The sequence below is a fragment of the Caretta caretta genome, chromosome 20, assembly GCF_965140235.1.
Source record: "Caretta caretta isolate rCarCar2 chromosome 20, rCarCar1.hap1, whole genome shotgun sequence".
Taxonomy (NCBI): Eukaryota; Metazoa; Chordata; order Testudines; family Cheloniidae; genus Caretta; species Caretta caretta.
The window spans coordinates 13,173,335-13,193,967 of NC_134225.1; the positions used below are offsets into that span (position 1 = coordinate 13,173,335).

A 20,633-nucleotide genomic window follows, 5' to 3' on the forward strand; every position below is an offset into this window, starting at 1 on the left:
AGTCATGCCTGACTAATCTAATTGCCTTCTATGACGAGATAACTGGTTCTGTGGATGAAGGGAAAGCAGTGGACGTGTTATTCCTTGACTTTAGCAAAGCTTTTGACATGGTCTCCCACAGTATTCTTGCCAGCAAGTTAAAGAAGTATGGGCTGGATGAATGAACTATAAGGTGGATAGAAAGCTGGTTAGATTGTCGGGCTCAACGGGTAGCGATCAATGGCTCTATGTCTAGTTGGCAGCCAGTATCAAGTGGAGTGCCCCAAGGGTCGGTCCTGGGGCTGGTTTTGTTCAGTATCTTCATTAATGATCTGGAGGATGGTGTGGATTGCACACTCAGCAAGTTTGCAGATGACACTAAACTGGGAGGAGTGGTAGATACGCTGGAGGGCAGGGATAGGATACAGAGGGACCTAGACAAGTTGGAGGATTGTGCCAAAAGAAATCTGATGAGGTTCAACAAGGACAAGTGCAGAGTCCTGCACTTAGGACAGAAGAATCCCATGCACCTAGTCCCCAGACTAGGGACCGAATGGCTCGGCAGCAGTTCTGCAGAAAAGGACCTAGGGGTGACAGTGGACAAGAAGCTGGATATGAGTCAACAGTGTGCCCTTGTTGCCAAGAAGGCCAATGGCATTTTGGGATGTGTAAGTAGGGGCATTGCCAGCAGAGCTAGGGATGTGATCGTTCCCCTCTACTCGACATTGGTGAGGCCTCATCTGGAGTACTGTGTCCAGTTTTGGGCCCCACTCTACAAGAAGGATGTGAAAAAATTGGAAAACGTCCAGCGGAGGGCAACAAGAATGATGAGGGGACTGGAACACATGACTTATGAGGAGAAACTGAGGGAACAGGGATTGTTTAGTCTGTGGAAGAGAAGGAAGAGGGGGTATTTGATAGCTGCTTTCAACTACCTGAAAGGGGGTTCCAAAGAGGATGGATCTAGACTGTTCTCAGTGGTACCAGATGACAGAACGAGGAGTAATGGTCTCAAGTTGCAGTCGGGGAGGTTTAGGTTGGATATTAGGAAAAACTCTCTCACTAGGAGGGTGGTGAAGCACTGGAATGGGTTACCTAGGGAGGTGGTGGAATCTCCTTCCTTAGAGGTTTTTAAGGTCAGGCTTGACAAAGCCCTGGCTGGGATGATTTAGTTGGGGATTGGTCCTGCTTTGAGCAGGGGGTTGGACTAGATGACCTCCTGAGGTCCCTTCCAACCCCGATATTCTATGATAAGTCTCTGCCTGCGCTAGAGCTTAAGTCTTTGCAGTTAATTTAACCCTTCTGAAACAGGAGGGAAGTTACTCAATGTTCCAGCTGAGGCCACGTCTATATTGGGAGCATTTTGCCAGTATAGGTAAACTAGTGTGGACATAGAAGAGCACTACTGTCCCCCACTGAATGAAGAGCCTTTACCCTTAGAAAAGAGCAAGAATACAAAGAGGACGAACCCACTGCTCAGGCTTGCTCTGCATGGCTTTTATATCACTATAGCGATGTTGGCTAGGGGTGTGATTCCTAACCAATACAATCATACCAGGACATCATCTTAACACGTGGATGCAGTTATACCGATATAAGTGTGCTTATACCTGTACAACTAATATACACTAGCACTGGAGAGCTTAAAATAAGATACTAGACTGAGAGGACAAAAGAAAGGAGCAGATTCTCCTCTTAAATATACAGCATTCTCGCCCAGGATAGAAGACTGAGAAGAGGGAGTTTCAGACAGATGTACACTGAATAGAGTTATTAGCAATATAAAAAAAAGATGGCTTAGCAGCTCTCCTGCTCTGATTGCAAAGTAAAGAATTAACTGCAACATCAGATCGCTTCTGCTTTGGCCAGCCAGAAGGCATCCGTATAACACTGGCTGCATTTGCTCCATGGCCTGTATTGGGAAGTAAATACCCTGGTCCCATGAGTGAACTGTTGGAAGAGAATAGGATCCCATCACTGAGCTAGGTATTCTGAAGAACCTGTTTCGCCTTTCTTCAGGGTAAATGCACTGATCTGAAGGGCATTACTAAATATGAACGGGATGCTTTTACGAAGTGGTAAATGGATGAGCGATATAACTATGAAATAAAGACGGCTTCTTCCAGCCTAATAGCAAGTGAATGCATCCTTCTAGCAAAAGGCAGCACAGCGTACTGAGCTCACCATGCATTAGCATTTACAAAAATATGATTTCCCAAGTGCATTAGAGACCTTAACATCCCATCCTACCTTCCTGCACTTTATAAGATGATAGGGAAACCGACAGGCCCTGATTTGATGATATTTATCATAGGGACATTGTATTAACCTCTCTGGATCCAAAGCATCAACTGGAAGAGAAGGAATAAAAAGACAAAAGAAAACATTCTGTAAAACAAGATCTAAGTTCATCATCAACACAATTAACAAGAGTGGAAACATACTAGCTACTGGAGCTGCCCTCTAACGGGGTTAAGCCATCAATTTTTAATAGCCGAGACAAAAATGCAAAACTGCTAAGTTGGCACTCACTGTGTGTACCCAACCAAATTCACTTCGGATTTTGGGTGAGTGGAATATTAAATTAAAAATTGAGGAGGGATAGCTCAGTGGTTTGAGCACTGGCCTGCTAAACCCAGGGTTGTGAGTTCAATCCTTGAGGGGGCCATTTAGGGATCTGGGGCAAAAATTGGGGATTGGTCCTGCTTTGAGCAGGGGGTTGGACTAGATGACCTCCTGAGGTCCCTTCCAACCCTGATATTCTATGAAAGCGCAATCAGTAGTGCAGAGTGGCCAGTACATATTAATGACTATACTTATGCAGAACAGTGAGCTGGAAATAAACATTACTATAAAAACCCTTGAAGCTACCAAATTAGCTAGTTGTACAGCAGTGACATGCTAAGGATTGGCAGAAGCACGGCATTCTGAAGTAAATCCTTTTGCATTTACCTTCAGACTCCAAGGCCATCTCTGCTGGATTAAGAGAAAAATCAAACTCAAACAAACATGTCTGGAGTTAAGGAATGCAATTTGCACTACAGTGCACTTGGCCCTGTAAAGTGCAGAGGTTGGCAGGTGCTTAAGAGCCCAACACTCACTGAACATAGTGAGGGGCTAAGTCACAGGCACTTTTTGAAAGCGTTCCCTCCTAGTCCATACTATGACCCAGAGACAGGCACGAGTCACCTTAATCACTTAACAGTTACACAGAAGGGACAAGGTAGGGGAGGACCAACTTCTGATAGTGAGACACACAAGCTTTCAAGCATACATAGACCTCTTCTTCAGGATTCAGTTTGTGTCCGTGCAGCAGCTTTCTTGCCATCACAAATGTGTCTCCCCTCACACCTTCCATGCTATTTATCCACATTTGTATCAGTGTACAGAGGGCATGCACAGAAAGGAACATGGACCAACGGACAGTGGGAGGTTTTCTAGATAGCTGGAAGTAAGGAGGACGGGCCAGATTGATTACATAAATCAGTGTTTTTCAACCTTTTTGATACCAGGGACCAGCTTAGAATCATAGAATATCAGGGTTGGAAGGGACCTCAGGAGCTCATCTAGTCAAACCCCCTGCTCAAAGCAACACCAACACCAACTAAATCATCCAAGCCAAGGCTTTGTCAAGCCGGGCCTTAAAAACCTCTAAGGATGGAGTTTCCACCATCTCCCTAGGTAACCCATTCCAGTGCTTCACCACCCTCCTAGTGAAATAGTGTTTCCTAATATCCAACCTAGACCTCCCCCACTGCAACTTGAGAGCATTGCTTCTTGTTCTGTCATCTGCCACCACTGAAAACAGCCTTGCTCTATCCTCTTTGGAACCCCCCTTCAGGTAGTTAAAGGCTGCTATCAAATTCCCCTCACTCTTCACTTCTGCAGACTAAATAACCCCAGTTCCCTCAGCCTCTCCTTGTAAGTCATGTGCCCCAGCTCCTTAATAATTTTCGTTGCCCTCCGCTGGACTCCCTCCAATTTGTCCACATCCCTTCTGTAGTGGGGGACCAAAACTGGACGCAACACTCCAGGTGTGGCCTCACCAGTGCCAAATGGAGGGGAATAACCACTTCTCTAGATCTGCTGGCAATGCTCCTACTAATACAGCCCAATATACCATTGGCCTTCTTGGCAACAAGGGCACACTGCTGACTCATATCCAGCTTCTCATCCACTGTAATCCTCAGGTCCTTCCCATGCACTGTAGCAGTGCATGGGATTTCCTTCCTTCCTTCCTTCCTAAGTGCAGAACTCTGCACTTGTCCTTGTTGAACCTTATCAGATTTCTTTTGGCCCAATCCTCCAATTTGTCTAGGTCACTCTGGACCCTTCCCTACCTTCCAGCGTATCTACTTCTCCTCCCAGTTTAGTGTCATCTGCAAACTTGCTGAGGGTGCAATTAATCCCATCATCCAGACCATTAATAAAGATGTTGAACAAAACCAGCCCCAGGACTGACCCCTGGGGCACTCCGCTTGATACCAGCTGCCAACTAGACATGGAGCCATTGATCACCACCCGTTGAGCCCGACAATCTAGCCAGCTTTCTATCCACCTTATAGTCCATTCATCCAATCCACACTACTTTAACTTGCTGGCAACAATACTGTGGGAGACCGTATCAAAAGTTTTGCTAAAGTCAAGATATATCACATGCACTGCTTTCCCCATATCCACAGAACCCGTTATCTCATCATGGAAGGCAATCAGGTTGGTCAGGTATCACTTGCCCTTGGTGAATCCAAAGCTTGCAGCCTTTCTAAACAGTGTCAGGGAGATCTGAGAGACAGGCCATTGAGAAAGACTGACACAGGTACTTAGGACAAATGGCTACTTGTGACGAAGTGGAAAATGTCCTAGTGTTTACATGAATACTGTGTGCGCCTCAGTTTCCCCTATGTGTTGCACAAGTATCTAGGTGGTGGGATAAGGGTGTGTGACCTTTGCAGATACCCTGAGAGGGAAGGTACAAGTGCCGTCTAGCTCCCTGGGCCCAGACAATAGTTGTATCCTGGCAACTGATTGCCGGGCCCCATCCTCTGCAAGAGCCAGTTGGAGGAATTGGAGAACAAAGGGAGGTGGAGGCCAGGTGACCGGTTTGCCTGGGGAACAGCATACAAGATGGAGGAGGGGCAACTGGGTGTGACTGCAGGTGGACTGCTGGAGGCTGGTCAGACTCCTGGTTTGGGACTCAGGAGGAGAGACCCATGGCTCTGGGTCTCCTCAAGTTGAACTTTGCTGTAACTTCCTGCTTTCTGTGCTAACAAGATTCTGCTCTATGCTGTGTTCCAGACGACTAATAAACCCTTCTGTTTTACACCGCTGGCTGAGAGTCACTCCTGACTGCTGAAGTCGGGGGTGCATGGCCCCTTTGGAGGGCATGTAAGGTTTCCCCAGATGTCCTATTCAGGTGGCTCACTGCAGGGAGCTTATGGCGTATGACGGGGATGCTGAATGCTCTGAGGTCAGACCAAGGAGGAGCTGAAGCCCAGGAGGCTTGTCCTAGTGAGAGTGTGCCCCAAGGGGTAGTCACACTGCAAGAGGGGCCCCCCTGGTCTGGGGGCTAGTCTTCACCAGACTCACTGCAGCTGCGCTAAGGTAGGGCAGTAGTGTAAATGCACTATGAAGACCAGAGAGCGCTTTCCTGTCAGCATAATTACTCTACCTCAGTGAAAGGTGGAAGCTATGACAGAATGAGAGTGTTTCCCACTGACTTAGTGCTGGTGTGGACAGCTCAGGGGGGTGGCTTTTTCATATCCGTGACAGACATAAGTGACAACAACTTAAGCGGAAGCGTAGACAAGCCCTGAACTTCATTCAATGGTTCCAGAGCACCAAGCCCGTGCATCCATGAAGTACTATAGGGTGGAAAAAAGTCCTCAATGCATCAAACCAACACCATATACCTGGCTAGGCCTCTGGAGAGGGCAGCACCCTTACCTGACCATGGTACTAATTAGGGCTGTCGATTAATCACAGTTAACTCACGCGATTAACTCAAAAAAAATTATTTAAAAAATGAATCACACAGTTACATTTCAATTGGTATTCTATTGTGTGTGTGTATTAAACATTTTCAGACGTTTTCTACATTTTCAAATATATTGATTTCAATTACAACACAGAATACAAAATGTACAGTGCTCACTCTATTCTATTACAAATATTTGCACTGTAAAATGATAAACAAAAGAAATAGCATTTTTCAATTCACTTCATACAAGTACAGAAGTGCAATCTCTTTATCGTGAAAGTTACAAATGTAGATTACAAAACTTACAAATGTAGATTTTTTTGTTACATAACTGCACCCAAAAACAAAACAATGTAAAACTTTAGACCTTACAAGTCTACTCACTCCTACTTCTTGTTCAGTCAATCACGGAGAGAAACAAGTCTGTTGACATTTATGGGAGATATGCTGCCCACTTCTTATTCACAATGTCACCTGAAAGTGAGAACAGGCATTTGTATGGCACTTTTGTAGCCGGCATTGCAAGGTATTTACATGCCAGAGATGCTGAACATTCGTATGCCCCTTCCTGCCTCGGCCATTGTTCCAGAGGACGTGCTTCCATGCGGATGACACTTGTTAAAAAAATAATGGGTTAAATAACGTGTGACTGAACTCCTTGGGGGAGAGCGGTGCACCCCCTGCACTGTTTCACCGCACGCTGCCACAGATTTCCTGTTATAGCAGTCGCGGATGATGACCCAGCACATGTTGTTCATTTGAAGAACACTTTCACTGCAGATCTGACCAAACACAAAGAAGGTACCAATCTGAGATTTCTAAAGATAGCTACAGTACTCGACCCAAGGTTTAAGAATCTGAAGTGCCTTCCAAAATCTGAGGGGGACGAGGTGTGGAGCATGCTTTCAGAAGTCTTAAAAGAGCAATACTCCAATGTTGAAACTACAGATCTAAACCACCAAAAGAGAAAATCAACCTTCTGCTGGTGGCATCTAACTCAGATGATGAAAGTGAACATGTGTTGGGCCACACTGCTTTGGATCGTTATTGAGCAGAACTCATCAGCATGGACACATTATCTCCTGCAAATGTAAACAAACTTGTTTGTCTTAGCAATTGGCTGAACAAGAAGTAAGACTGAGTGTACTTGTAGGCTCTAAAGTTTTACATTGTTTTGTTTGAGAATGCAATTTTTTTTGTACATAATTCTATATTTGTGAGTTCAACTTTCATGATAAAGAGATTGCACTATATTACTTGTATTAGGTCAAGTGAAAAACACTATTTCTTTGGTTTTTTTGTAGAGCATAAATATTTGTCATAAAAAAGAAATATAAGTGAGCACTGTACACTTTGTATTCTGTGTTGTAATTGAAATAAATATATTTGAAAATGTAGAAAACATCCACAAATGTTTAAATGGTATTTTATTATTTTTAAGTGCGCGATTACATTTTTAAATTGCTTGACAGCCCTAGTACTAACAGGATATTAATCATGTTGCGTCTGTAGCAAAATGCATTTTGGAGCCAGCCACTGGTAATAAAGTCAATTATGAATTATGGCAAGGACAGGGCCTTAATAAGAACAGTCACTTCACTGGGATGATCCCCAGGAAATTGATTTAGGCCCTGGCTGCACAAGACATGACTGTAGCTTTATAACCAGTTTGTACCCCACAAAGCAAATTTGATCTGCTTGTTGGATCATCCATTTCTCCAGACCACAGACATGCTGCAGCTGGGGGACATAGTCCACTAGGTCAATGTGGGAACCCACAAACCACGATGCACACTGTGGAGGACTGCAAAATGGCAACTTCCTGGAGGTCTTCATGCCTTGAACATCACTGATAAGAACGCTGCGACTTGGCCGGATTGCATACACTAAATAAATAAAACGAATCACACATAGCTGCAGTTATGCCCCCACTCCAGCCTTCCTGGTTCACAAAGGTTGGGTCATGATGTAGAGTATCTGCACCCAATACACTGCCTAGAAGCATTTGTCTCAGAACACCCAGTCCCGGACCCAACAACTACATATTACCCAGCCAGTCTCACACCCACCTTGAAAAACCTAGGTATTGTTTCTTGCTGTGATATTGACCCACATTATCCTTTATTGCCTCTAAAGTTTGTGTGGTTTTGAATTGCAAGACCACCACTGCACCTGGTTTTGGGTCCCAGAATGAAAGAAGTTGTGAACTGCTGCTCTAATACACAGAAGCATATATTCACCAAACTTAATGCCTATAGCGGAAAAAGAAAAGGAGTACTTGTGGCACCTTAGAGACTAACCAATTTATTTGAGCATGAGCTTTCGTGAGCTACAGCTCACTTCATCAGATGTTTACCGTGGAAACTGCAGCAGACTTTATATACACACAGAGAATATGAAACAATACCTCCTCCCACCCCACTATCCTGCTGGTAATAGCTTATCTAAAGTGATCAACAGGTGGGCCATTTCCAGCACAAATCCAGGTTTTCTCACCCTTCACCCCCCCACACAAATTCACTCTCCTGCTGGTGCTAGCCCATCCAAAGTGACAACTCTTTACATAAAGTCGGGCTATTTCCTGCATAGATCCAGGTTTTCTCACATCCCCCCCACCCCCATACACACACAAACTCACTCTCCTGCTGGTAATAGCTCATCTAAACTGACCGCTCTCCAAGTTTAAATCCAAGTTAAACCAGAACATCGGGGGGGGGGGGGGGGGGTAGGAAAAAACAAGAGGAAACAGGCTACCTTGCATAATGACTTAGCCACTCCCAGTCTCTATTTAAGCCTAAATTAATAGTATCCAGACTAACACGGCTGTTCCTCTGAAACCTGTCTATAGCGGAAAGTTACTCCATTTCCTCCTTTAACCAAGTTTAAGATACTTTCAAAGATCTAAGCTGTCTCTCACTGTATCTTTGCAGGATACATGAATAGAAATATAGAATTGTAGGACTGGAAGGGACCTCGAGAGGTCATCTAGTCCAGTTCCCTGCATGAATATTAGAAGCCAGCAAAGAAACACTTACCAGAGTTGCCTTCTAAATCCATTTTACTGCTGCTGAAAGAACTGAAGCTTTGTTGGAGGACGCTTTGAGCCAGTCTCTGAGTGTCACTCTCCTCCTAAAAATATCAACCCTACAGACGAAAAATGAGGAGATTCACAGATTTCTAAGACCAGAAGAGACAATTATGATAATCTAGGAGTGGTTTTTAACCTGTCACCTGCAGACCCCTGGGGGTCCACAGATTACGTCTAGGATTTCCAAAGGGGTCCTGCACCTCCATTCAAAATTTTTTAGGAGTCCTCAAATGAAAAACAGTTGAAAACTACTGATCTAGGCTGACCTTCTGTAGAACACAAGGCATAGGACTGCCATGAATTAATTCCCATTTGACCTAGAGCAGATCTTTTTGAAATCAAAATTGGATGTCTTTCTAAAATTTGATGGAGAATCTACAACAGTTAGTAATTTTTCCAATGGTTAATTATCCTCACTGTTAAAAATAAACCTTATTTCCATTCTGCGTTTTTCTAGCTTCAACTTCCAGGCACTGGAAATAACTTTAAAGTCATTTCAATTTATCCATCACAGCTATTAAGTGTCAAAGATCAACTGCACTACAGCAAGTGGTAGACTTTATATCTACGCTGTACATGCATAGGATACAAGCTTATTCTTGGGGGCCCACGTATAATGTAGGGTACCGGGAACCACGTATTCTTGTGCTCCACAGAGAAAAGGTTTCCTCCAAGATGCTAAAACCCACAGATTTTTGTCTGAAACATCCTCTTTTCCCAATACATTTAAGAGGATTCAAAGAACCAGTTCCCAAGACAAATTAAGCCATGTATTTGGGCAGCTCAGTTATCTTTTCTTATACACACTTAAAGTAATACTCCATCCTGAGCCCCTCCACCTGCCTGAGAGGTCAACACTTTTACACCTACCTTGTGGCTCATGATCTGTATAAAGAACTTTGTTCCTGATGTTTTCGTTAAAACAAACAAACAAAAAACGCAAAGAGTTAGATTCTCTCCTGTCTTCACTGCAATTCATACAATTTGAATGCATCGGTCATCTAAAAAAAATCCTTCCCCCCAAGATTATAAGTCTAAATAAGACAGAATTTAAAGGACTGCACAGTCTAGAGACAACCTGAATCTCAGATTTGGTTGCCCATCAGAAAATATGTTTGCTACCCCGCCGGCCCAGCCGGGGAAAGGGAGAGGGGGAGGGATGGGGAAGGGCTACCCGGCCGGGGGGAGGGGGAGGGGGAGGGAGAAGGAGGGGAGGGGGAAGGGCTACCTGGCCGGGGGGAGGGAAGAGGTTACCGGCCCCCGGGGAGGGGAGGCGAACCTGGCGGGAGGCATTACCCAGCAGACTTTGCGCCGAACCGGCGCATGGTCTCAGTGTGAAGGCGGCTCCTGGAGCTCCGGAGCAGGCACCGCGAAGCTCCCGCGTCCCGCGCCGTGAGACCACAGCGAGGCGCTCACCACCACAGAATCACAGAATATCAGGGCCGGAAGGGACCCCAGAAGGTCATCCAGTCCAACCCCCTGCCCAAAGCAGGACCAATTCCCAGTTAAATCATCCCAGCCAGGGCTTTGTCAAGCCTGACCTTAAAAACCTCTAAGGAAGGAGATTCTACCACCTCCCTAGGTAACGCATTCCAGTGTTTCACCACCCTCATAGTGAAAAAGTTTTTCCTAATATCCAATCTAAATCTCCCCCACTGCACCCCCGCCTTGGGCACCACAACGAGGCTCCAACCCCCCGCCCCCCTTCAAGCACCACAGCGAGGCTCCAACCCCCCTCCCCTCGGGCACCACAGCGAGGCTCCAACCCCCCTCCCCTCCGGCACCCCAGCGAGGCTCCGACCCCCCCTCCCCTCCGGCACCCCAGCGAGGCTCCAACCCCCCTCCCCTCCGGCACCCCAGCGAGGCTGCTCAAGTCAGCCCGCCCACGGAAGGGGCGGAGTGGGAGGGGCCTGAGCACTCGGCACTCGGCGCAGGGGTTAGCTGGCGCCCCCCAGGGTCGGGCTTGGATTGGAGCAGGCCGTGTTGGGAGGGCGGGGCGAATAGGGGGAGTGCGGCTAAGGGGCCATGGTGCAGGCTGGGACAGCAGTGGTGGCAGGGGATGGAGCGCAGCCTGGATGGTAGAGCAGTGCATGCTGGGAACGTGGGTCAGAGGTGGAGCGGTGCAGGCTGGGACAGCAGCTGAGGGGCAAGAACAGTGCATGCTGGGAACGTGGGTCAGAGGTGGAGCGGTGCAGGCTGGGACAGCAGCTGAGGGGCAGGAGCAGTGTGTGCTGGGAGTGCAACTTGAGGGTCTGGGAGCTGTGTATGCTTAGGGTTACCTGCTTTCTGATTGCACAAAACCAATAACCCTGGCCCTGGCCCTTCCCCTTCCCCCCCCCCTACATTTCCCCTCCCTCGGTGGCTCGCTCTCCCTCAGCCTCCATCACTTTGGCTGGGCTGGGGCAGGGGATTCGGGTATGAGAGGGGGTGAGGGCTCTAACTGGGGGTGCAGACTCTGGGGTGGGGCCAGAAATGAGGGGTTCAGGCAGGAGGGGGCTCTGGGCTGGGGTAGGGAGTTGGAGTGCGGGAGGAGGTGAGGGTTCCAGCTGGAATGCGGGCTCTGGGGTGGGGCTAGGGATGAGGGGTTTGGGGTGTAGGAGGGGGCTCCAGGCTAGGGGGTGGGGGCCGAGGGATTCAGAGTGTGGGAGGAGGCAAAACAAACCCTGCCACCCAGGCCTCCTCAGACCTCAGTCTCTTTGTACAGGTTAAAGACAGGCACACACCCACCCCCGAGTCTTCTGACCATTCCGTATAGTGTCCAGCCCTTTATCCACTGAACTCCCACAGAATTGTCAGGCCTGCTGTTCCCAGTGGAACAGTACACACCAGTTTATTACTTCTACTTTAGACTCTATACTTGATACTTTATTCCTTATACTGCAAAACACACAGCACTTAGATATATTTCTAGTGAAAACAAGAAGCGAGATTATCAAAGAGCAGAGAGTCCAGTGATCGTCAGTAAGAATGCAAGCCAAAAATGGTTACATGTAAAATGAAATCATAACCTGCTCCTAGAAACTAAACTTAACCAACAGGTTAACCTCCTGTCTAAAGATGTTTCTCACCCAAAGTTCTCAACCAAGCCTGAGCGCGACCCCTCTTTCATCAAGCAAACTCGCTGTCCATCTACTTCCTAAGCGAAAGATGTCCCCCAATTATACTAGAGCAAACCTTTGATGTGTACCCCAAAATTGGGTCCCCACCCCCTGTCTACTTCTTGCTACTTTTCTTTCTTTGAAGTTCTCACAGTCCTTCTCAGCTGAATGTGAACCCTACATGCTTAATGCACATGTAAACAAACAGATGGATAAACATTTCTTGCCTGAAAGAAAACCATTTTGTCACCTTTCCTGGTGACTAGTCCCAAGACACAGATCCTAAGAATGTAATTTTCAATGCATATACATGACTCTTGACGCAGCATCTGTACATGCGTTTCACAATGATATTGATAACACGGGCTTTTATTTGAGACTCATGGGGCAACCTTTTAGTGAACTAGAATGTACATACCAGGCCCAGACTCTGATGCCTGGCAGGGCAGAGGTCTGGAACTGGCCTGGAACTGGGCCATGGAGTATTTCTAGCATGTTGAGGGTGGGGGGGAGGCTCAGAAACAGAAAGGTTGAGAACCCCTGTTCTACACTTCTCTTTGCTGCTTCATCACCCATTTCAGTGTTCCCTCCATCGCCCGGACTAGCAAACCTCTACACCGGCTTCTCCAACAGGCTCTCCATTTGCATAGATATCAGGGAAATCCCTGATGAGCCCCCAGCTGTGACAGAGAGGGGTGTTGCACCCCCACATCCTCCACAAACACAGACCGCGTTGAGACTTTTTTGTGTCTAAGCACCAACATATAGTCTATTTAATCCCACTACCAATACATAGCACCTTTATATTGTATCTCAGCTTTCTAAACTCTTCTCCAAAAGTCAGGTGGGGGGGGTAAGGTGTTTCCACTCAGAGACCTCACTTTGTCAGGCTCTCCTAGCTTTTTGTCTTTCTGTTTCTCTTAGGGTGACCAGACAGCAAGCGTGAAAAATCAGGACGGGGGTGGGGGAATAGGCACCTGTATAAGATAAAGCCCCAAATATCAGGACATCTGGTCACCCAAGTTTCTTTCTCTGTCTGTTCCCCTCAAAGGGCTCCTGCCCATGTCCTTTTATACAGATTCCCTGTTAATGGAATGATTGGTTCCTTGACTCACTAGCCCCAATCTGACCTTGTAATCAGGTACACCTCTATCTAATTAGTCCTTCTGTGAGGAACCGAATTAGTAGGAATAGTGACCAGAGTGCTGACTCAGGTGCAAACCCTCAGCACTCTGTCACCTCATTTCTGGAGATATGACCCCAAAATGTCCATTAGTGATCACCACACTCGATGCCCCCTGTTTTTGGGTCCTGATCATGTATCTTTTCCATATCACTGTACTCTCTTAGTGCCCATACTGCTTGCAGAAAGAGAAAAAGGACTGCACATTTTTGTCCCTAGCAAAACTAGTCCTATGAGATGTATGAGACTGAAACTTACCTCCCAGCATCAAGTCCTTCCAGGGACACTGGTGTCCAGGATATTGCCAATGGATGAACTGTCAATTGAACAGCAGACCTGAGAAGTAACCGCGGCTTCCTGACTTTCTGTTCAAGCTGTACCTTCCTCCTGATTGCTGCAGGTCTGTGCCTCTCTTTCCCCAGGCTTTCTATCAAAGCATTCGAGTCTGTGCTTTTCAAGGGTGGGAATGAGAGACTGGTGAGAGCGCTCAGGAAGCAGAGAACATGGATTCTTCTGGAAAACCCCAAGACTCACCAGGAGGGAGTGTGTCTGCTGGTGAGGTAAGAGATCTAGGAGGCATCATTTTATCCTTGGGAATCAGTAGCCAATGGAGTGGCTGAGAGGGAACCTCCCGTTTATAGCTTTGTGGGCGGGGGTGTCCTGGGTGGAAACACACAGCTCCCACTCCTAGATATCAGAGCTGTATGCTCAGAGCAGCTGAGCTTTTTTGAAGTGTGCAATCTAGCCCATGAGCGGTTTCTTTTGTCTTCCAGTCTTCTGCTTAGATCTGGACTCATAACACCTGAGATCATACAGCGCCTCCTCCCCTGGGTGAATTCCCCCTCAGAAAACCACCGAATCACCAGCACAGCTTTCCTTGCCCAGGTCAGACACAGGGCTCTGAAGAGCAGTTTCACCATTAGACTGTTGTCTGCCTTTCTTTTGGGAGTTGTACAGTTCAGTTCATAGGAGTAATTGTCATTTTAGACAGTAGAATAGGTCCTCCTTTATATGGAAACCTCACCAGGAACTTCACGACACCTTTCTGAGTCCTTCTCTCTCTGTGGTTTTTATTGCCATCATTGCCTATACTAGCTACACAACCAGGTGCTGGCTGAGAGAGATACAGACAGAGTTTGGATGACTGGACCTCTTCTGCCAAGTCCTAGTGCTGATCCTAACCAACAGCTCCTGATTTTGGTTTTGCTCAGCAGATCTTCTGAATGAACCTAGTGTCCTAATACTACCAACCAAGCAACCCACAACTACATTCACGTCTATCTTAGGTTCTCATTACTCTAGTATCTGAGTACCTCCAAACTCTTTAATGTCTGTATCCCTACAACACCCCTGCGAGGTAGGGAAGCACTATTCTTCCTATTTTACAGGCAGGGAACTGATGCACAGAAGGGCTAAGTGACTTGCCCAAGGTCACACAGGAAGTCTTTGAGGAAGCAGGAAATTGAACCTGGGTCTCCTAAGTCCTAGGCTAGTGTGATACCTGCTGGAGCATCTTCCCTTTCCACAGCCTTCCTCCAACATCTGCATCATATTTCCCACTTACGGTAAGCAACTATCTTTGCGGCTCATCCGATTCTAAGAAAAACAACCTCTCTGTGCCTGTGATGGGCTGTACCTGAGCTTTGAGGCTCCTTACAAGAGGCCCCATGGTCCCACAACACCCTGCCCCAATCTGGGTCTGTCTAGAGAGGCCTCATGAAAGCAGCCAATCCGAGCCCATGAGGCTCGGCTAAAAGGAGCTGAACTGCCTTAACAGGTCAGTTCCTGGCAGGAACTGGAGGGGCAAGAAAGGGTGCTGCTCTCTGGCCACAGAAATTCAGGGGACAGCCAGAGTTTGATTCTGGCAGCCTTTACTTAAGCTGGGTTTTCAGGAAGAGAGTCCCGAAGAACTTTAACCCTGAGGTGAGGGTGAAGCTAAAAGTGGCCGGTAGGAAGAAGCGACAATGAACTGAAATCAAGAAGTGCCTAGCTCCTGTTTATAGGGTCCATGGTTTGGAACCCAGAGTTTGGGGCAGGCCCAGGTTCCCCTACCACCAACAGTGGTATAAGCCCCCCGGAGGGGACAATGCTAATGGAGAACTTAAACAAAGGGCAGATGTAAAGGATCCAGAGTTGGGGCTGGAGACCCTAGTGAGGGCAATGGGACTGTTCTGGACTATCCAAGAAGGGGTTCATTTGGACTTTGGGACTCAGCCAGAGGCCTGAGCCACAGAAGACTCACTGAGGACGGCTGGCAGTGTGCACCAGGGGTGAGAAAAGGACTGTGATACCATACCCAGCCACTAAGAGGCTCTCAAGAGGTGAGTGGATCCCTATTCTAGTGCCCAAAAGGAAAGCTCCATGATTTGTAGACCTCTCTCATTTGTGTGGATGTCAAGGTTCCTCCCCCACTCTGAACTCTAGGGTACAGATGTGGGGACCTGCATGAAAAACCTCCTAAGCTTATCTTTACCAGCTTAGGTCAAAACTTCCCCAAGGTACAAAATATTCCACCCGTTGTCCTTGGACTGCACGCTACCACCACCAAACTAATACTGGTTACTGGGGAAGAGCTGTTTGGACGCATCCTTCCCCCCAAAATACTTCCCAAAACCTTGCACCCCACTTCCTGGACAAGGTTTGGTAAAAAGCCTCACCAATTTGCCTAGGTGACTACAGACCCAGACCCTTGGATCTTAAGAACAATGAACAATCCTCCCAACACTTGCACCCCCCCCCTTTCCTGGGAAATGTTGGATAAAAAGCCTCACCAATTTGCATAGGTGACCACAGACCCAAACCCTTGGATCTGAGAACAATGAAAAAGCATTCAGTTTTTTACAAGAAGACTTTTAATAAAAATAGAGGTAAATAGAAATAAAGAAATCCCCTCTGTAAAATCAGGATGGTAGATATCTTACAGGGTAATTAGATTCAAAAACATAGAGAACCCCTCTAGGCAAAACCTTAAGTTACAAAAAAGATACACAGACAGAAATAGTTATTCTATTCAGCACAATTCTTTTCTCAGCCATTTAAAGAAATCATAATCTAACACATACCTAGCTAGATTACTTACTAAAAGTTCTAAGACTCCATTCCTGGTCTATCCCCGGCAGAAACCAGCATATAGACAGACACACAGACCCTTTGTTTCTCTCCCTTCTCCCAGCTTTTGAAAGTATCTTGTCTCCTCATTGGTCATTTTGGTCAGGTGCCAGCGAGGTTACCTTTAGCTTCTTAACCCTTTACAGGTGAGAGGAGCTTTCCCCTGGCCAGGAGGGATTTCAAAGGGGTTTACCCTTCCCTTTATATTTATGACACGCCCCCCAAATCTCAGCTAGGGTGAAACACTGGCTGGGATTTCTTCCTGGAGCTCTAGGAAAAACAGAGTTAATAAGACACATGCATCTCTAAATATACTACCAAGTACATAAAGACTAACAATATTTTCCACATCTCAAGGACGATTTTAACCAGTTGATTCTGGGAAACTTTCACGGGAGAGTGCATCAGCCACTTTGTTAGAAGCTCCTGAGATGTGTTGGATGTCAAAATCAAAATCTTGGAGAGCTAAAATCCACCGAAGAAGTTTTTTGTTAGTTTCCTTGACGGTGTGAAGCCACTTCAGTGCAGCATGGTCGGTTTGCAGGTGGAAACGCCGTCCCCAAACATATGGGCGTAGCTTTTCCAGAGCGTAGACAATGGCGTAACATTCTTTTTCAGTGACTGACCAGTTGCTTTCTCTCTCAGACAGTTTTTTGCTGAGAAACACTACAGGGTGGAATTCTTGATCAGGTCCTTTCTGCATTAAAACTGCTCCCACACCACGCTCGGACACATCTGTGGTTACTAGGAACGGTTTGTCAAAGTCTGGGGCCCTTAGTACAGGGTCAGACATGAGTGTCGCTTTAAGCTTGTTAAAGGCCTTCTGACACTTTTCGGTCCACTGAACAGCATTTGGCTGTTTCTTTTTGGTTAGGTCTGTCAGTGGGGCAGCGATTTGGCTGTAGTGCGGTACAAATCGTCTGTAATAACCGGCCAAGCCTAAGAAGGATTGAACCTGTTTCTTTGACTTTGGGACAGGCCACTTTTGGATAGCATCCACTTTGGCCTGTAGGGGGCTGATAGTTCCTTGACCCACCTGGTGTCCAAGGTAAGTCACTCTGTTTAGGCCTATTTGACACTTCTTAGCCTTAACAGTTAGTCCTGCCTCCCTTATGCACTCAAGGACTTTTTGTAGATGTTCCAGGTGGTCTGCCCAGGAATCTGAAAATATGGCCACATCGTCAAGGTAGGCGACTGCATATTCTCCTAATCCCACTAGGACACCATCTACAAGTCTTTGGAAAGTGGTGGGTGCATTTCGCAGCCCGAAAGGGAGTACATTAAATTCATACAGCCCGAGATGTGTGATGAAGGCTGACCTTTCCTTGGCAGATTCATCTAGCGGTACCTGCCAGTACCCCTTGGTTAAGTCCAAGGTAGAGATGAACTGGGCCCGTCCCAGTTTCTCTAATAGTTCATCTGTGCATGGCATTGGATAGTTGTCTGGGCGAGTTACAGCATTTAGCTTACGGTAGTGCACGCAAAAACGTATTTCCCCATCTGGTTTGGGAACTAGAACCACTGGAGATGCCCATGCACTTTCAGAGGGGCGGATTACACCCATCTGTAACATATCCTGGATCTCCCGTTCTATAGCAGTTTTAGCTTGAGGAGACACCTGGTAAGGTTGGACCCTAATTGGGTGAGCATTACCTGTGTCAATGGAGTGGTATGCCCGTTCAGTCAGTCCTAGGGTGGCTGAGAACGTTGGCGCGTAGCTAGTGCACAGCTCCTAGATCTGCTGTCGCTACATACGCCCAAGGGTCATGGAGAGGTTCACCTCTTCCACACCACCAGCACATTTCCCTTCGTAGGAGACACCTTCAGGCCACTCAGCGTCGTCTCCTCCCTGGGCTGTAAACTGACAAACCTTTAATTCTCTGGAATAAAAGGGCTTTAGAGAATTAATATGGTACACCTTAGGCTTTCGGTTGGAGGTGGGGAATGCTATGAGATAATTAACAGCTCCCAGGCACTCCTGGACCATGAATGGCCCTTCCCACGATGCTTCCATTTTATGGGCCTGGAGCGCCTTTAAGACCATGACCTGGTCCCCTACTTTGAAGGAACGCTCTCTGGCATGTTTATCATACCAAGCTTTTTGCTCTTTTTGAGCATCCTGTAAGTTTTCTTTAGCAAGGGCTAAAGAGGTTCGGAGGGTGTTTTGTAGGTTGGTTACAAAGTCCAGAATATTAGTTCCTGGAGAAGGTGTAAATCCCTCCCATTGCTGCTTCACCAACTGCAATGGCCCCTTAACCTCACGGCCATATACAAGTTCAAATGGGGAAAACCCTAAACTGGGATGTGGTACAGCTCTGTAGGCAAAGAGCAACTGCTGCAACACTAGGTCCCAATCATTGGAGTGCTCATTTACGAATTTACGTATCATGGCCCCCAAAGTTCCATTAAACTTCTCCACCATGCCATTTGTTTGATGATGGTAAGGAGTGGCAACCAAGTGATTTACCCCATGAGCTTCCCAACGGTTTTTCATAGTTCCTGCCAGGAAATTAGTCCCTGCATCTGTGAGGATGTCGGAGGGCCAACCTACCCTGGCAAAAATGTCTGCTAGTGCCTGGCACACACTTTTAGCCCTGGTGTTGCTTAGAGCTACTGCTTCCGGCCATCGGGTGGCAAAATCCATGAAAGTCAGAATGTACTGCTTTCCTCTGGGTGTCTTTTTCAGAAAAGGACCCAGAATATCCACAGCTACTCGCTGAAATGGAACTTCAATGATGGGGAGTGGCTGGAGAGGGGCTCTGACCTGGTCTTGGGGTTTTCCCACTCTTTGGCACACCTCGCAAGACTGGACATAGGTAGAAACATCCTTGCCCATTCCCTCCCAGTGGAATGACCCCCCCAACCGGTCTTTGGTCCTGTTCACCCCATCATGGCCACTAGGGTGATCATGGGCTAAGCTCAAGAGCTTGGCTCGGTATTTGGTTGGAACTACCAACTGTCTCTGAGGATGCCAGTCTTCCTGGTGTCCCCCAGAAAGAGTTTCCTTGTATAAAAGTCCTCTTTCTACAACAAACCTGGATCGATTAGAAGAGCTGAGAGGTGGTGGGTTGCTCCGTGCCGCCGTCCAAGCTCTCTGGAGGTTTTCATCTGCTTCCTGTTCGGTCTGGAACTGTTCCCTTGATGCTGGAGACATCAGTCCCTCATTGGATTGGGGACCTAGGCTTGGTCCCTCTGGAAGCGATATAAGGGATGGAGCTGTTTCTGTTGACTGTGAACCGCTCTCCGCTGGTGCACTATGTTGGGATTCAGGCTCCGGCTGAGCCTCTTGTGTAGGGTTATCGGCTGCTGCCAGTTCAGGTTCAGTGGGGCCCTCTGGTGTTGAGGTTGCAAGTACTGGATTCAGTGCTGACACAGGGTCTGGTGTTGGTTGTTCGGCTGGTTCCGGTTCTGGGACTGGTTCCGTCTGGGTCTCTGGGACTGGATCTACTACTGCTGTTGCAGACATTGGCCTGGGGTCCGGGTCCATCACCTCTGACTGGGTTCTGATAGAAGTTTCTGGAACAGAGCTAGGCCTCACGGCTTGTTTAGCCTGGCTGCGGGTGACTGTTCCCACCCTCTTGGCCTGCTTCACATGATTGGCCAAGTCTTCCCCCAACAGCATGGGGATGGGATAATCATCATAGACTGCAAAAGTCCACATTCCTGACCAGCCCTTGTACTGGATAGGCAACTTGGCTGTAGGCAAATTGAAAGAGTTGGACTTGAAGGGTTGAATCGTCACTTGGATCTCTGGGTTGATTAAATTGGGGTCCACTAAGGAAGCATGGATAGCTGACACTTGTGCTCCGGTGTCCCTCCACGCGGTGACCTTCTTCCCGCCCACACTCACAGTTTCCCTCCGCTCCAAGGGTATCTGGGAGGTATCTGGGCCTGTGGACCTCTGGTGTGATTCCGGTGCAATGAACTGTAATGTAATCTGTTGGGGTTCTTGGGGCAATTGGCCTTTACATGCCCCAGCTCGTTACATTTAAAACATCGTCCAGCTGATGGGTCACTGGGGCGAGGTGGGTTGCTGGAGAACGGGGTGGTGGGACGATAAGGGGTCTGGAGGGTTCTTTGGGAGGTAGGTGGGGCTTTGGGCGGCCCCCGGTAATAGGGTGTGGTCTGGGGTGGTCCCTTCTGGTCTCCGCTCCAACTGCGACCAGTTTTCTTCTTCTCTGCCACCTCCACCCATCTGGC

The 20,633-nt window shown here is 47.4% G+C and overlaps 1 protein-coding gene across 8 annotated transcripts in view; it reads right to left on the reverse strand.

Moving 5' to 3' along the window:
* LOC125628911 (gametocyte-specific factor 1-like) overlaps positions 1–20,633 on the reverse strand; it is a 328,021-nt gene that overhangs the window by 19,037 nt on the left and 288,351 nt on the right. Inside the window, exons 1-4 of one of the 8 annotated variants that reach the window (XM_075121523.1) lie at positions 10,341–10,472; positions 9,915–9,949; positions 8,992–9,100; positions 2,230–2,330 (exon numbers count right to left, since the gene is read on the reverse strand). In XM_075121523.1, coding sequence (XP_074977624.1) covers positions 2,230–2,330; positions 8,992–9,013 — 123 coding nt within the window. In that variant the 5' untranslated portion in view covers positions 9,014–9,100; positions 9,915–9,949; positions 10,341–10,472. Of the gene's footprint in view, positions 1–2,229; positions 2,331–8,991; positions 9,101–9,914; positions 9,950–10,122; positions 10,177–10,272; positions 10,300–10,323; positions 10,474–13,583; positions 13,653–20,633 lie in introns of those variants that run through there. The other 7 variants (XM_075121527.1, XM_075121526.1, XM_075121525.1 and 4 more) reach the window with 7 other exon arrangements.